This window comes from Acartia tonsa, chromosome 10, assembly GCF_053477335.1.
Source record: "Acartia tonsa isolate MP-2025a chromosome 10, ASM5347733v1, whole genome shotgun sequence".
Classification (NCBI taxonomy): domain Eukaryota; kingdom Metazoa; phylum Arthropoda; class Copepoda; order Calanoida; family Acartiidae; genus Acartia; species Acartia tonsa.
The window spans coordinates 45697164-45714772 of record NC_137269.1 but is presented as its reverse complement, the minus strand read 5'-3'; the positions used below and the strand labels follow the sequence as shown (position 1 = coordinate 45714772).

The window sequence follows — 17609 nt, the reverse complement described above, 5'->3', positions numbered from 1 at the left end:
GGTGAGGGGGGTCGACCACCCCAAAAAAACATTTCAATTTTTAGTTTAAAAAAATGTATTTTTTAAGGGGCGATTTCTCTTGGGAGGGTGGTGGTACCCTCCCCAAAAAATAGTTATAAACCTTCCCGTGACCTATGAGAAGCTACCCTATTAAGGAGAACCCGATAGGTTTAGATGTTAGTGATATCATTCGGTACAGACAGACAGACACACATCCTGTTACTTTATTATAAGAATTATTATCTTTTTTTTTAAATTTCTATTTAACTACATTTATTTAACTATATATCTATATAATCCCCTAACCAGAAAGCATCATTTAATTAAACTATTTATCTAACTAGGACCCAAAGCCCCAAAAATCCCGTTGGAGGTATCTATTCCTCGAAGGTTTTAGCTATCTATCTATATTGAATCTACCAAGCTACCTATCTAGCTAGGACCCTCAAGCCTAAACGCTTTGAGTGAAGGTATCCATTTACCAAAGTCTTTAGCTATCTATCTATCGAGGACCCGAAGTCCCAAAGCTCCAGGAGGATGTATCTATTACTCGAAGGCTAGAGCTATCCATCTATCTATCTTTAATCTACCTAGCTATCTATCTATCTATCTTTAATCTACCTAGCTATCTATCTATCTAGGACCCCAAGCCCAAAAGCTCTGATTGAAGGTATTTATTTCTCGAAGGCTTTTGCTATCTATCTATCTAGAATCTACCTAGCTATCTATCTATCTAAGACCCCGAGCCCCAAGGCTCCATGTGGAGGTATCTATTCCTCGAAAGCTATAGCTATCTATATATCTTGAATCTACCTAACTATCTATATATCTAGGACCCCAAGCCCCAAAGCTCCAGGTGGGGGGATTTATTCCTCGAAGGCTTTAGCTATCTATCTATCTAGAATCTACCTATCTATCTATCTATCGAGGACCCGAAGTCCCAAAGCTCTAGTCGGATGTATCTATTCCTCGAAGGCTAAAGCTATCTATCTATCTATCTTGAATCTACCTAGCTATCTATCTATCTAGAACCCCCAAGCCCCAAAGCTCCGGGAGGATGTATCTATTCCTCGAAGGCTTTATCTATCTATCTATCTTGAATCTACCTAGCTAACTATCTATCTAGGACCCCAAGCCCAAAAGCACCAGAAGGGGGGATTTATTTCTCGAAGGCTTTTGCTATCTATCTATCTTGAATCTACCAAGCTACCTATCTATCTAGGACCCCAAGCCCCAAAGCTCCAGTTGGGGATCTATCTATCTTGAATCTACCTAACTGTCTATCTTTCTAGGACCCAAAGCCCAAAAGCTCTGAGTAAAGGTATCTATTCCTTGAAGGCTTTAGCTTTCCATCTATCTTGAATCAACCTAGCTATCTATCTATCTAGGACCCCGAGCCCCATGGCTCCAGGTGGAGGCATCTATTCCTCGAAAGCTACAGCTATCTATCTATCTTGAATCTACCTAGCTATCTATCTAGGACCCCAAGCCCAAAAGCTCTGAGTAAAGATATCTATTCCTCGATGTCTTTAGCCATCTATCTATCTTGAATCTACCTAGCTACCTATCTATCTAGGACCCCAAGCCCAAAAGCTCTGAGTGAAGGTTTCTATTCCTCAAAGGCTTTAGCTATCTATCTATCTTGAATCTACCTAGCTACCTATCTAATTAGGACCCCAAGTCCCAAAAGCTCTGAGTGAAGGTATCTATTCCTCGAAGGCTTTAGCTTTCCATCTATCTTAAATCAACCTAGCTATCTATCTATTTAGGACCCCAAGCCTAAAAGCTCCAGGTGGAGGTATCTATTCCTCGAAAGCTATAGCTATCTATCTATAGTTAATCTACCTAGCTATCTATCTATCTAGGACCCCAAGCCCCAAAGCTCCAGGTGGTGGGATCTATTCCTCGAAGGCTGGATCTAAATCCTTTGATGAGCTTGATGACATTCTCTGTGATAAAGGTAAATTTCTGCAAAATGAACACAGTAATAGTGTCTGACTGATTATGACGTAACAAAAAAATAGCCAATGAGAGGCCACTATAAATTTTACCATTGATCAATAACGGCCTCTCATTGGCTAATTTTTTTTTGTTACGTCATAATCAGTCAGACACTATTACTGTGTTCCTGCAAAATACTTAAAAAATTTGAAGATCTTTATGTTCCTATAAAGAAATGACGTCATGCAATACAAATGACCAATGATAAGCCAATACACAGACTAAAGTATTAATGGCAGGTCAGTACAATTTTTTGGGGGGTAATGGTAGGCCAATATGACATCATTTTTTATAGACAAGATAAAGAACTTCAAAATTTTTACGAAAATGCATCAACCGAATTTCCTTTCGTTGTAAAAAGTACTGAACATTTATTATATGAACCTATTCTAAGTTTATTGATTGTCCGTTTTGTTTGTCTCTTTGAAATTAACTCTTTTATGTTCATATATTCTATATATTTACTGTTTAACTATAAAAATCTGTAATATTGATTGCTTTGTTTTTACGAAGAGGTTTGGTTTTTTGCTGTTCTTATTTATGCTTAAAGTCCATTTTAATAGGTTGAGCTTTCCCAAAACTTGCAATCTGAACAAGAACAATAGTAAGCTTTGTAGTAGACCTATTGCTGCAGCCATTTTAGAGATTTTAAGTTATAAACTAAACTCTATAACTACTTTATACAATGAAATAAATTCAGCGATCTAAAGGGATAAGACTATGGCCGATGTACATCCCCAACGATAATACACAAAATTTCCCCATCTTTAGATTACAATTAGTTGTTGAGTCGTTTAGACGCTTAATAAATTTAATTAACCAACCAATCAAATTTTTTTAAAAAGTTGTTAATCCAACGAATAAGAAATTTTGGGGACTAGTGTAATAAACAGCCCAACATCACTGGATAAAATGCTAAAGTAAAATATGTTTTTTTACCCAAAAACCCTGTAAAGAAAATATGTATTTTATTTGAAAGAAATTGTTAGAAATAGAAATGATAATCCCCTTGCTCCTTTTACTTACTTTTCTGCCAGATAAAAAGAAAGATTTAGATAGTATCCGAGATATTTCATATGAGCCTTTTGCATTTTACAAAGAAAAAAATCAGGGCTCGGCAGCCGCGCGTCAGTCGCGACGAAGCCTCAAATTTAAACCCGTTTGGATGCTTTGAAATTTTTATTATTGGTCTTGTTCAATTGATTTTTAAACAGCTGACGCGCGGCTACCGAGCTCTAGAAAAAAATATATTACATTGTATTATAAAAAACAAGGATGGCAATATCCTTAAAAGACAACTCGATAAATGAGCAATAACAATATTGGAAGGCTAATATGTTTACTATGACGTCCATTCTACTCTTGTAATCTCATTTCAATACGTAAGACAGACAGCCGGACTGACAGACGGACTTATGGACACAAATGAAATGTAGAAATGTTACTTTTTAATAAAAAGTGGTCTTTTCTTTCTATCCGTAAAGAGAGCGTAAAGAGAGACATATAGTTGAAGCAAAAGTTTTTCTATAAATTTCAAAGTTTTTTTGCCTCTCATTTCATCTATATTCTTATCTCTAGCTAATTCTTTTTATCTACCTATTTCATATATGTATTAAATTGATATTTAGTTAGTTAATAAATTTTCAACTAACGACTGCGCCCTAGAGACTCTATATTAAAATAAACTAGGAAGGGCATAGAAATAGCCTAAACCCATCTAAGGACCTATAAGAGACTGATATATTTAAACTTTCATATAATGATCTTTCAATTAAATTCTTTAACTTTCTATCTTAATAAAGACAATATCTATCTATCTATGTATGTATGTTGGTATTTCTTTATATTTAAAAAGTTTTCTACTTGTCACTTTCAGATCCTACTCAAAAACTCAGCATTCAAACATTTTACCCAAAATCTATCCGAAATGAGCAATACAATGTAGACTAGATGATATTTGATTCAAGTGATGATTTTGGAAAGTAACAGGATGTGTATCTATATGTCTGTTTGTACCGAAGGATCTCGCTATCCGTCATCATTCTCCTTTACAGTGTAGCTTCTCATAGATCCTGGGAAGGTTTATAACTATTTTTTTTTTTTTTGGAGGGGGGAGGGGGGTACCACCACCCGTCAATAATAAATCGCCATTAGAAAAAAATACCCCCCCCCATTAAACAAAAAAACACATGAATTAAAGTTGATGGGGGGGGGGGCGCCTTCTTCCCCCCCAAGTAGAAGTGTGTGTTTAAAGAAAAGATTAATTTCAGGGAAGCTTCACGGAAGCCCTTGAATGTTTTAGGCTATTTTTAAAATTATGTCTTGGTTGGTTTTAGTCTACTTTTAGCACACTTTCCTTCCAGTACCCATACAGAGTCGTTGGTTTACTAAAAACTTATCCTTTAAAACTTGACTCAAATTTTTTGGAGTTTTGGAGAAACATTGATATTAAAAATTCTTTACCCATCGGACATCTGAATTCTTTTACAATACTTTTACAACGTGGAAAAAAGCAGAAGAAAACAAAGTTTTGACGTTGTTGATAAAATATGTCTAAAACAAAAAGTTTTTTTTCTTCTCTTAAATTCCTTTTTTTTATATAGTCCCACTTTAATTGAAATTACGATTATAATGAAGCTTTTTATAGTGCCTATAAGAAATAACATCATACTGGCCTACGATTGGTCAATTAAGATGTATACTGGCCTGCCATTGGTATTTAACTCTGTGTATTTGCCTATCATTTGTCATTTGTAATTCAAATTACGATTTTGGTGAAGCTTTTTATAGTGCCTATATGAAATAACGTCATACTGGCCTACGATTGGTCAATTAAGATGTATACTGGCCTGCCATTGGTATTTTACTCTGTGTATTTGCCTATCATTTATCATTTGTAATTAAAATAACGATTTTGGTGAAGCTCTTTATAGTGCCTATAAGAAATAACGTCATACTGGACTACGATTGGTCAATTAAGATGTATACTGGCCTGCCATTGGTAATTTACTCTGTGTATTTGCATATAATTCGTCATTTGTATTGTAAGACATATTTTTTTTGTTAGGCACTATAAAGAGCTTCATAATGATTCTAGATAATATTTTAGGTAGGAAAGATGTAGAGGATCCCCGCAGGGCTCTGAGTAGTTTATCAACTGTAGATATGACCTCTGCTACTAGAGAACTTTCTCCAGGTATAATTGGTTAGGTAGATAACATATATAAGATCCCACAGGGCTTTGGTTAGGTAGATGTCATGCATAGAACCCCACAGAGCTATGGTTAAGTAGATAGCAAACATAGGATTCCACAGGGCTCTTGTTAGGTACATAACATGCATAGTATCCCCACAAGGTTATGGTTAGGTAGATAACATAAAAAGGATCCCCGCAGGGCTCTGAGTAGTTTATCAACTGTAGAAATAACCTCTGCCACTAGAGAACTTTCTCCAGGTATAACTGGTTAGGTAGATAACATATATAGGATCCCCACAAGGTTATGGTTAGGTAGATAACATAGATAGGATCCCCGTAGGGCTCTGAGTAGTTTATCAACTGTAGAAATAACCTCTGCCACTAGAGAACTTTCTCCAGGTATAACTGGTTAGGTAGATAACATATATAGGATCCCCACAAGGTTATGGTTAGGTAGATAACATACATAGGATCCCCACAGGGTTATAGTTAGGTAGATAACATACATAGGATCCAACAGGGCTCTGAGTAGTTTATCAACTGTAGATATGACCTCTGCAACAAGAGAACTTTCTCCAGGTATAACTGGTTAGGTAGATAACATACAAAGGATCCAACAGGGCTCTGAGTAGTTTATCAACTGTAGATATGACCTCTGTCACTAGAGAACTTTCTCCAGGTATAACTGATTAGGTAGATAACATACATAGGATCCCCACAAGATTATGGTTAGGTAGATAATATACATAGGATCCCCACAAGGTTATGGTTAGGTAGATAACATACATAGGATCCAACAGGGCTTTGAGTAGTTTATCAACTGTAGATATGACCTCTGCCACTAGAGAACTTTCTCCAGGTATAATTGGTTAGGTAGATAACATAAATAGGATCCCCACAGGGTTATGGTTAGGTAGATAACATACAAAGGATCCCCGCAAGGCTCTGAGTAAATTATCAACTGTAGATATGACCTTTGCTACTAGAGAACTTTCTCCAGGTATAATTGGTTTGGTAGATAACATACAAAGGATCCAACAGGGCTCTGAGTAGTTTATCAACTGTAGATATGACCTCTGCTACTAGAGAACTTTCTCCAGGTATAATTGGTTTGGTAGATAACATGCAAAGGATCCAACAGGGCTCTGAGTAGTTTATCAACTGTAGATATGACCTCTGCAACAAGAGAACTTTCTCCAGGTATAACTGGTTAGGTAAATAACATACAAAGGATTCCCGCAGGGCTCTGAGTAGTTTATCAACTGTAGATATGACCTCTGCTACTAGAGAACTTTCTCCAGGTATAACTGATTAGGTAGATAAAATACATAGGATCCCCAAAGGTATATAGTTAGGTAGATAAAATACATAGGATCCCCAAAGGTATATAGTTAGGTAGATAAAATACATAGGATCCCCAAAGGTATATAGTTAGGTAGATAAAATACATAGGATCCCCAAAGGTATATAGTTAGGTAGATAAAATACATAGGATCCCCACAAGGTTATGGTTACGTAGATAACATAAAAAGGATCCCCGCAGGGCTCTGAGTAGTTTATCAACTATAGAAATAACCTCTGCCACTAGAGAACTTTCTCCAGGTATAATTGGTTTGGTAGATAACATGCATAGGATCCCCACAAGGCTCTGAGTAAATTATCAACTGTAGATATGACCTTTGCTACTAGAGAACTTTCTCCAGGTATAATTGGTTTGGTAGATAACATACAAAGGATCCAACAGGGCTCTGAGTAGTTTATCAACTGTAGATATGACCTCTGCTACTAGAGAACTTACTCCAGGTATAATTGGTTTGGTAGATAACATACAAAGGATCCAACAGGGCTCTGAGTAGTTTATCAACTGTAGATATGACCTCTGCCACTAGAGAACTTTCTCCAGGTATAATTGGTTTGGTAGATAACATACAAAGGATCCCCGCAAGGCTCTGAGTAAATTATCAACTGTAGATATGACCTTTGCTACTAGAGAACTTTCTCCAGGTATAATTGGTTTGGTAGATAACATATAAAGGATCCAACAGGGCTCTGAGTAGTTTATCAACTGTAGATATGACCTCTGCTACTAGAGAACTTACTCCAGGTATAATTGGTTTGGTAGATAACATACAAAGGATCCAACAGGGCTCTGAGTAGTTTATCAACTGTAGATATGACCTCTGCCACTAGAGAACTTTCTCCAGGTATAATTGGTTTGGTAGATAACATACAAAGGATCCCCGCAAGGCTCTGAGTAAATTATCAACTGTAGATATGACCTTTGCTACTAGAGAACTTTCTCCAGGTATAATTGGTTTGGTAGATAACATACAAAGGATCCAACAGGGCTCTGAGTAGTTTATCAACTGTAGATATGACCTCTGCTACTAGAGAACTTACTCCAGGTATAATTGGTTTGGTAGATAACATACAAAGGATCCAACAGGGCTCTGAGTAGTTTATCAACTGTAGATATGACCTCTGCTACTAGAGAACTTTCTCCAGGTATAATTGGTTTGGTAGATAACATGCAAAGGATCCAACAGGGCTCTGAGTAGTTTATCAACTGTAGATATGACCTCTGCAACAAGAGAACTTTCTCCAGGTATAACTGGTTAGGTAAATAACATACAAAGGATTCCCGCAGGGCTCTGAGTAGTTTATCAACTGTAGATATGACCTCTGCTACTAGAGAACTTTCTCCAGGTATAACTGATTAGGTAGATAAAATACATAGGATCCCCAAAGGTATATAGTTAGGTAGATAAAATACATAGGATCCCCAAAGGTATATAGTTAGGTAGATAAAATACATAGGATCCCCAAAGGTATATAGTTAGGTAGATAAAATACATAGGATCCCCACAAGGTTATGGTTAGGTAGATAACATAAAAAGGATCCCCGCAGGGCTCTGAGTAGTTTATCAACTATAGAAATAACCTCTGCCACTAGAGAACTTTCTCCAGGTATAATTGGTTTGGTAGATAACATGCATAGGATCCCCACAAGGCTCTGAGTAAATTATCAACTGTAGATATGACCTTTGCTACTAGAGAACTTTCTCCAGATATAATTGGTTTGGTAGATAACATACAAAGGATCCCCGCAAGGCTCTGAGTAGTTTATCAACTGTAGATATGACCTCTGCTACTAGAGAACTTTCTCCAGGTATAATTGGTTTGGTAGATAACATACAAAGGATCCAACAGGGCTCTGAGTAGTTTATCAACTGTAGATATGACCTCTGCTACTAGAGAACTTACTCCAGGTATAATTGGTTTGGTAGATAACATACAAAGGATCCAACAGGGCTCTGAGTAGTTTATCAACTGTAGATATGACCTCTGCCACTAGAGAACTTTCTCCAGGTATAATTGGTTTGGTAGATAACATACAAAGGATCCCCGCAAGGCTCTGAGTAAATTATCAACTGTAGATATGACCTTTGCTACTAGAGAACTTTCTCCAGGTATAATTGGTTTGGTAGATAACATATAAAGGATCCAACAGGGCTCTGAGTAGTTTATCAACTGTAGATATGACCTCTGCTACTAGAGAACTTACTCCAGGTATAATTGGTTTGGTAGATAACATACAAAGGATCCAACAGGGCTCTGAGTAGTTTATCAACTGTAGATATGACCTCTGCCACTAGAGAACTTTCTCCAGGTATAATTGGTTTGGTAGATAACATACAAAGGATCCCCGCAAGGCTCTGAGTAAATTATCAACTGTAGATATGACCTTTGCTACTAGAGAACTTTCTCCAGGTATAATTGGTTTGGTAGATAACATACAAAGGATCCAACAGGGCTCTGAGTAGTTTATCAACTGTAGATATGACCTCTGCTACTAGAGAACTTACTCCAGGTATAATTGGTTTGGTAGATAACATACAAAGGATCCAACAGGGCTCTGAGTAGTTTATCAACTGTAGATATGACCTCTGCTACTAGAGAACTTTCTCCAGGTATAACTGATTAGGTAGATAACATACATAATAATCTTCAAAATTTAGATTTATGATATTTTAATGATTTTTTTTTGTCTTTTTAGGAGGTGAAGGCTTAACTGGCCATAATGACCATAGGCGGAATCACAAAAACCAACTAGACACAAGGAAATCCCTTTTTTTAGATTTATAAGAAAAAATTTTGAATCAATAGGAATAGTTGTTTATTACATAGTATTTTAGACAGCCTTCCGCGGATATTACAATGAAAAATGTAAGATAAACAAAACTGGTATCAATTTAATGATTTGTATTTTAATATTCGTGGAATACGATTCTATACATGATTTTTTAATATGGCTGAGAACCGGTTCTGATTCAGCGGATATTAGTCCGTTTCGAGGCCATACTGGAAATGTTAATTCAGTTGTAGAGTTGTTAGGCAAATACTTTTATTAGTGGATGATAATATCCATAAGTAGCGAAACATAAAAACAGATGGATAGACAAAGTAAGTTTTGAAAAGTCGCCCACACTCAATTTTCTATTTCAGTTTTAAAAAGAAATAGAAATTTTTTTTGTAGGTTGGGTCATTTTTTATGTGCGATTTCTCTTGGTAGGGTGGTGATAACCTCCTTTAAAATAGTTATAATCCTTTCCGTTACCTATGAGAAGCTACATTTTATGGGAGAATCATATCGGTTCAGTGGTTAGCGATATCCTTAAGTACAGAAAGAGAGACAGACACCGATTTAGTTACTTTTATATAAGGAATAGCGTCTACGCCCCTATAGGCCTCTAGCGATTTTTCTTTGGAGGGAGGTGATACCCTTCCACCCAAATAGCTATAAACCTTCCAAGGAACCTACGAGATACTTACTCTGTAAAGTAGAACCATACCGGTTCAGTTGTTAGAGATCTTAGGTAAAGACAGACAAACAGAGAGACAGAAATCCTTTTTATATAATTATTAGATGAAATTATAATTTTAACTAACAAAGGTTTAAACTGTACAGACATTCCTGTGATGGAATCCTCTCATCTGATTCAAACAATTCCTTCTGGTCCTCGTCCTGTCAGAGCAGGAGTGAGTGCCAGCAGTGTGTTATCAATAGTATGAGTAATAGGTAAGCATAATCATGGGGTGCTACCAGTTCTGGTCCTCCTCCTGTCAGGGCAGGAGTGAGTGCCAGCAGTGTGTTATCAATAGTATGAGTAATAGGTAAGGATAATCATGGGGTGCTACCAGTTCTGGTCCTCCTCCTGTCAGAGCAGGAGTGAGTGCCAGCAGTGTGTTATCAATAGTATGAGTAATAGGTAAGGATAATCATGGGGTGCTACCAGTTCTGGTCCTCCTCCTGTCAGAGCAGGAGTGAGTGCCAGCAGTGTGTTATCAATAGTATGAGTAATAGGTAAGGATAATCATGGGGTGCTACCAGTTCTGGTCCTCCTCCTGTCAGAGCAGGAGTGAGTGCCAGCAGTGTGTTATCAATAGTATGAGTAATAGGTAAGGATAATCATGGGGTGCTACCAGTTCTGGTCCTCCTCCTGTCAGAGCAGGAGTGAGTGCCAGCAGTGTGTTATCAATAGTATGAGTAATAGGTAAGGATAATCATGGGGTGCTACCAGTTCTGGTCCTCCTCCTGTCAGAGCAGGAGTGAGTGCCAGCAGTGTGTTATCAATAGTATGAGTAATAGGTAAGCATATAAGGGAGGGAGGGGACAATAGGCACTAGTCTCCAAAGTTTTATGATTACTCTTTCTTATTCGTTGGCTTAACAACTTTGGGATATTTTATTAAATTTTGATTGGTTATTTAATTAAGTTGAGTGTCCAAACGTTTCAACCACTAATTGTAATCTACAGAAGTGGTCATTTTTGTATATTAGCATTGGGGATGTAAAAAAATGTATCAGCCATTGTCTTATCCCTTAAAATCCCTGATAACCATCACGATGAACCATATATGTTTTATATTTCTAGACCGTTTTCTGATTTAAAAATATTTTTGCTATTAGTCTATTGGATGTTCATTCTGTGTGCTAACTTTATACATTGACATTAATTCATTTTTTAAGATTTATTGTTTGCTTGACTTTATCGCAACATTTGATAGTCACTTCATTGATATTTAATTTATAGTCTTTTATTTTCTGTTAATTCTACAAAATATTAAAATCTTTCAACTGATTAACTTTTGATTATCATATCATTATGTAAAATACAATTTTTCCCAAATTTAATATTCCAGATTTAGAATATTGTAAAGTGGGAGGCTTCTCTCTCTCGAGTCTTTTCAATATATTCTGACAACAGGGGTTAAGGGATATGTCAATGGGAAATTAAAATAAAACAAAACAGATACAGAAAGAGAAAAGAGAGAGATAGAGAAAGATAGGTAGAAAGATAATATGAGCAAAAAAGGAGAGAGAAAAAAAGAGAGGGAGAAAAAGAGGGAGCAAGAGGAAAAGAGAGAAAGAGATGAATAATAGAGATCGATAAAGAAAGCGAGTCAGGGCGAAATAAAGAAATTACCATAGGGACTAAATTCCTTTTTAGGAACTTTGAATCTTTTAGTTACAGACAGGCAGACAGTCTTTTAGATGCATTAAAAATCAAAATTGTATTGTAGTTGCGACTCTAAGAATCATAGTAATTTATAATAATAACCTACCCTTTCTTACCCCATATAAATATCACTCTATGCTTACTAAAGGATACTTAAACTTAATAATCAAGTTTATACCATAATGTTATATTCAATTTTATTATTTTATCATAGCTTAGTAGCGGCTACGCCACTAGAGGCCTCTAGGAGCACTTTTAGTTTAAAAGAAAAAGAAACAATTTTTAGCGACTTGGCTATAATTTCGATACTATTGGTTGATCTTCAAAGACCTAATTAAAATTTGGCACAGGGTTTCGGGGTGGAGACATACATTTATTTAACCCCTTCCTCCTCTATTGTTTTACTTTAATGTTAAAATAGCCTACGACCACTTTTAAGTCTCAAATAAAATATATTTAAATAGAAAGATAAACCTATTTGTTTGATGTTTAAAGTAAACTAATTTGTTTGTTAGGTGTATGTAATTATAAAATTAGTTTGTATTAAGTATAATTAAATCAAATAATTAACACAACAACAATAAAACTTGTTAAAGTCAGGTAAACAAGGATCACAACATACAAACAAGGATGACAACATTCATAAAAGTGAAGCTCTTAAACGGTAGGACAAACGAATTAACACTTGTAGAGTATCATAATTGAAGCAGAATATAAATGTATAAGTCTAAACTAAATTGTAAGTAAATTAATTGAAAAAAACTGCTCACATACAAACGTTTTTTTAGATCGTACCTAACTACTACAGGAATAGCCAATTTTAAGATGACTATATTAACGATAATAAAAGAAAAGCTTCGCTTTAGAAAGAGAAACTTAATAATTTAAACAAAATAGAAGGGTTAAAAATTGTAAAAACTGTTTAAATTTTGCAAAAAAATTTCTGTTTAGCATGCTGTCATTGATTCAATGAATAACATAATGTAAACTAAAAGCTTTTTAAAATATTACTACTACATGTTCTATGTATACTGATAAACAAGTAAACAATTTTGTTTATCTTTCTAAAGCATGCTTTCTGTTTGGTAAGTTAACAAGTAATGTAACATAATTTTTTGGTGCTTTCATTCAAATCTATTTCTTGACCACCAAACCCCCCTTATTTTCAAGTTTTGAAGAAAACAAATTGCAGGGCCCTGTCGGAAATTTTCCTGCGGGACCTCTGTAATCTTTACCTAACATAACCTCAAATTGCTTCTTATATTAAACTAGCGGCTTCGCCCCTAGCCTCTAGGGGCTTTGCCCCAAGAGGTGATAAAAAAAATTAATATTTATTGTTTTTAGTGAGAGAATGTTGCTATTCTTTCATTCAAAATAAATGCTGGAATAAAAAATATTTTTTACCAAAGGACCTAGGAAATCTTCAGCAAATATAAAAAAAAAAAAAAAAAAAAATGGGGGGGGGATTTTTTTGTTTTTGGGGGGGTTGGGGGTGTCCCACCCCCCAAGAAAATAGCTTAAAACCACCACAGGACCAATAGGTATATACCCTGAAGAGTAGAATCCGATCGGTTCGGTGGTTACCGAGATCTTAAGGGACAAACAGACAGACGAACGGACAGACGGTCAGACGGACAGACAGACATCGTTCTACTTTGTATTATAGATAAACTACCCTTAATTAACAACAATATAAGTAACCATAACAAGACAAGGCCTTTTAACTGTTTTGGCTATTTATGACTTATTGTTGTTTTATTAGACTAACCGATTATAAGAGCTACTTTATGTATTAAATATTTATGCTTATCGATTTTTAAAATTTATTACTCTGTTGCTTTTAAGTATTCACAAACAGGGATCTAAAGGGATAAGACAATGGCCGATAAATTGATGTACATCCCCAATGATGATAAACACAACTAACCCTAATATTTGAATTATTTGTTGAAACGTTTGAACACAAATCTTACTTAACCAACTAATCAAAAAAGTTCCTGAAGTTGTTAAGTCAACCAATACGAAAAAAACGTTATATCAAAACTTTGGGGACTAGTGTAATAAACCGGCAATTGTCCCCTCTCTCTCTGATACAGAAATGCTTTTAGAATATTAAGCTTATATAACAACTTAACAAGGACAATCAAGTCTATAAGTGGCACAGCTAGCACTAGTAGGGTAAATAAGTTTAAAGGGAAAAGAAGAGATAACTATAATACAGAAAATTTTAAGAAATATTTTTTTTAATCAAAGAAATGTTGTTTTTAAACAGATATCTCTCAATAAAGATATTTTTTATTGTAAAAATCGGGAGAAGGGGTTGTAAAACACAAGAAAATAGCTTAAAACCATACCGACCAGTAAGGATATTCCCTAAAAAAACACCGGATTCGGATTTGTAAGCTTATGACAGACGGATGGACGTTCTAATTTGTATAATAGAATAAATAATCTAAAAAATTTACAACTCAATTAATACATATATGTTTATTAAGATCTCTAAACGTGTCCTGTGATAATGATGAGTCAACAAACCGGTTTATATCCCAGAAGCAGTACAAACGGAAGATTCGGCGGGAGAGTCCTGGCCCTGATAAATATTCTACTCTTGATCCAAAGCTAGAAAGAAAATTAGGTAATTTAAATTAAATTTAATATTATTTTATTTTTCTGTAATCAATATATTTTGTATTATATTTTTCATCTTTATTACTAAGCCTTTTTTACTTTTTTTCCATTTTTACACCTCTTTGTTTCATTTTCTCTTTTATTGTTATTCTCTATCTCTTTTTCTATTTCTCTCTCTTCCTATTTATATTTATGTAACTCATTTTTTTCATTTATATTTTTTCTTTTTTCCCTTTTTTATTACTTTAATATTTATCAGCTTTTATTCACTTTTTTTCTTTTTTTTTACTAAATTTTGATTCTTTTAAAACTTATTTACAAGGTTTTTTTTCATTAACCGCTATGGGGTAAATGTGACTTTACAGTAATTATTCAAGACAGACGGCTGTTTTTTATGAAGATCAACTATACCACGTTGTGTAATTTACACTGTGTCCGTCCGTAAATATAAAAATACATGAGAATTGTTTCGTAATGGAAGGTTTTGCGATTTTTCTATAATATATTTCTATTCTTGATTTTAACAAATGTTCTTTAAATCTTCTTGTCAACTATTTATTTATGTTGTCATCCTTGTTTCGACCTCTCTTTTGCCTCTGAAAAAATTGTATTTTACCTACATAGTTTTCGGGTATAGTCCCTTTCGTGGGTACGCAACTTTAAGGGGCAATTCGTCATATTTTAAAAATGGCGTTATTTTGGTTAGGTTAGATTATATTGGGTTAGGTGATTGCCCGCAGGGTTATAGCCTGACGCAAGGGCTATAAATAGGAGAAAAGCTACTGTGAAAATACGAAGAAACGCCCCTTCGTTGCCACGAAAGAGACTATACCCCAAATTTTTATACAATATAATTTGCAGGTAGCCGACGGTCAAGTGAGAAGAGTACAGGTGGCCTCAACACAATTCTAGTTTCTAAAACAACATATAAACTTAGACCTGTTCAAAACCATCATTCTGATTTAGATTCGGCAGGTTCGTGACTATTTTTTATATAAGGGAGGGTGAATCAACTTAGAGATACCATAAAACAAAGTGTTCAGTACATTTACAAACTTCCTAAAAGGTTAAAAAGATAGCTTCCTAAGACTAATTAACATTAGTACGAAACTCGTAGGTGTTATTATTAGTCTAAAGCATTATAGGATATTTTCTCATAGAATATTTATATTTTTGCTAAAATATTGTTTTATGGCATATTATTATGAAAAGAATGGACTTTGGAAAAAAAACAAAGTAGTGGGGTTCGTCTTATCTTCTTAGAAGCTTTTGATAGGTTATTTTAAATGTTAATGATTGCCCTGCATGGTTATAGCCCCCCGTAGGGTCAATAAAAAGGAGAATAGCTACTGTGAAAATACGACGAAACCCGCTACTTCGTTTTCTTTCCACGATACAAAATAATACCTAATGTATTAAACGTAAAAGGTTTTTACCGAACAAAACTTGTTTTAATAAATATGTAAAATCTCAGGTGAAGAAACGTATGAGAAAACTAATGGCACAAGCGGGCTAGGACTCGAACTTATGGAGATACCGTTAAGTCCAACACACTACGAGCAGCCTTCCACTCCGGAACACGATCCGCCGACCGCCTGGGAAGCGGAATCCGCTATTCATAGTGTGCTGAGTTTTCTACGGTCTGAGTATGCACCTGATAGGTTGCACCAGGAGACTATAACAGAATCTTGGATGCTTCTGCCCTTGGATAGGTATGTTCTTATTTATATTGACTATAGTGATCTTATAAGATACAGACATACAATTTTCAGGAACGAATTCTATATAATTTCTACTTCTCTAAATTCTATCGATAATTCAAAATCAACCCTAAATAAAAAGAAATTACCGGTTTGGTTTACACTCACAAGTGAAATAAATAGAAAGATAGATAGAAAAAAAATATTATAGATAGAAAGATAGATAAAATAACAGATATAATGATAGCTAGAAAGATAGATAGAAAGACAGAAAGAAAGGTGGGTAGAAATATGGATAGAGAGATAGATTGCTGGATAGAATGCTGGATAGAAAATTAGATAGAAAGCTGAATACTATTGTTTGTTTATTCTAACAAAGACCTGAATTTCAAAGTTCAAAACTAGAATTATCATTAATCAAACATTGCATAAAACAGTTAGGATATTAAAACTAACTTTATAGAAATTGTTAAACTTTATATTGTAATCCCTTTTATAATTCAGTTAGTTGCAAAACATATTTAACTACAGAGCCAGAATTATATTACGTACTGGTGGCTGAGCCCCAAGCATCTAAAAAATAGTCTAAAACTATCCCAGTAATTAAATTTACAATCAGAATAGCCTAAAACCATCTCATAATCTATGTGAAGCTTCCCTATTAAGAAGATCTCAATCAGTTAAGTAGTTACTGAAATCTTAAGATGCGGCCAAAAAAAAACCTTAGTACTTTATATAATAGGATGAACTTTTTAGAAATGAATGGATTGATCCCAGCAGTTTAGAGTATGAGGACAAAAGCACTTGTACCCTGTCTGACCGCAAGCTTCCACCTGGAAGAAAATTACCAGCCATACCTAAGGTATTAAGATAAATGATAAGTAGGGCTTGGCAGCCGCGCGTCAACCGCGATATATAGAGAAAAGTAAAACGACTTGATTGATAGGTTCAAATCAACAGTGTGGATTTTTTACCTGTAATAGAATTAACTATAAGCTAATAAAGCCACAAAAACAAAATATACATAAAAACTCATTTAAAAAACAATATAGAAAAAAGTATAGATTTAAGTTTATATAAGAATGCTTGATTGCCATTTAGGTCGTGTTTAAGGCTGTTATACTATTATGGATATCTCACTTGATAGTATTTTAAAATATCTTTTAAAAGCAAAGCTTTTCTATAATTATAATCGTTCACGTACATATTTAACGGATAGCTTTAACGTTAATTTAGGCAAGTTAGGATAGTCCTATCGATTTAAACTTTGAATAAGGATTCATAAAACACTTGGATACCAATTGAAATTGTAGCACCTCTATGATAACAACCATAAAGTCCTTATGAATTTATTTAAAATATGTTAATTTTTAACATTTTTGCCAAAAATTTTTCGTATGGTATAATTATTCTATTCATCTGATTTTTATAAAAACGATTCCCAGAACAAAAAGGAATAATGTAAAAATTTAAGTATGTCCTTAAAAGTTGCAATTTTGCAACAATTAACTAAAAATGTTATTTAAACTCATAAATTAATATTTTAATACTCTACAAATATTAA

At 34.6% G+C, this 17609-nt stretch overlaps 1 protein-coding gene across 2 annotated transcripts in view; it reads left to right on the top strand.

The window, feature by feature from the left end:
• Positions 1–17609, top strand: part of LOC145330147 (uncharacterized) — an 86319-nt gene that overhangs the window by 57121 nt on the left and 11589 nt on the right. For both annotated transcript variants that reach the window (XM_080174731.1, XM_080174732.1), the window contains exons 18-25: positions 1866–1960; positions 5111–5197; positions 9255–9318; positions 10167–10277; positions 14213–14352; positions 15207–15320; positions 15820–16057; positions 16802–16907. In XM_080174731.1, the coding sequence (XP_080030857.1) occupies positions 1866–1960; positions 5111–5197; positions 9255–9318; positions 10167–10277; positions 14213–14352; positions 15207–15320; positions 15820–16057; positions 16802–16907 (955 nt within the window). The remainder of the gene's footprint in view (positions 1–1865; positions 1961–5110; positions 5198–9254; positions 9319–10166; positions 10278–14212; positions 14353–15206; positions 15321–15819; positions 16058–16801; positions 16908–17609) is intronic.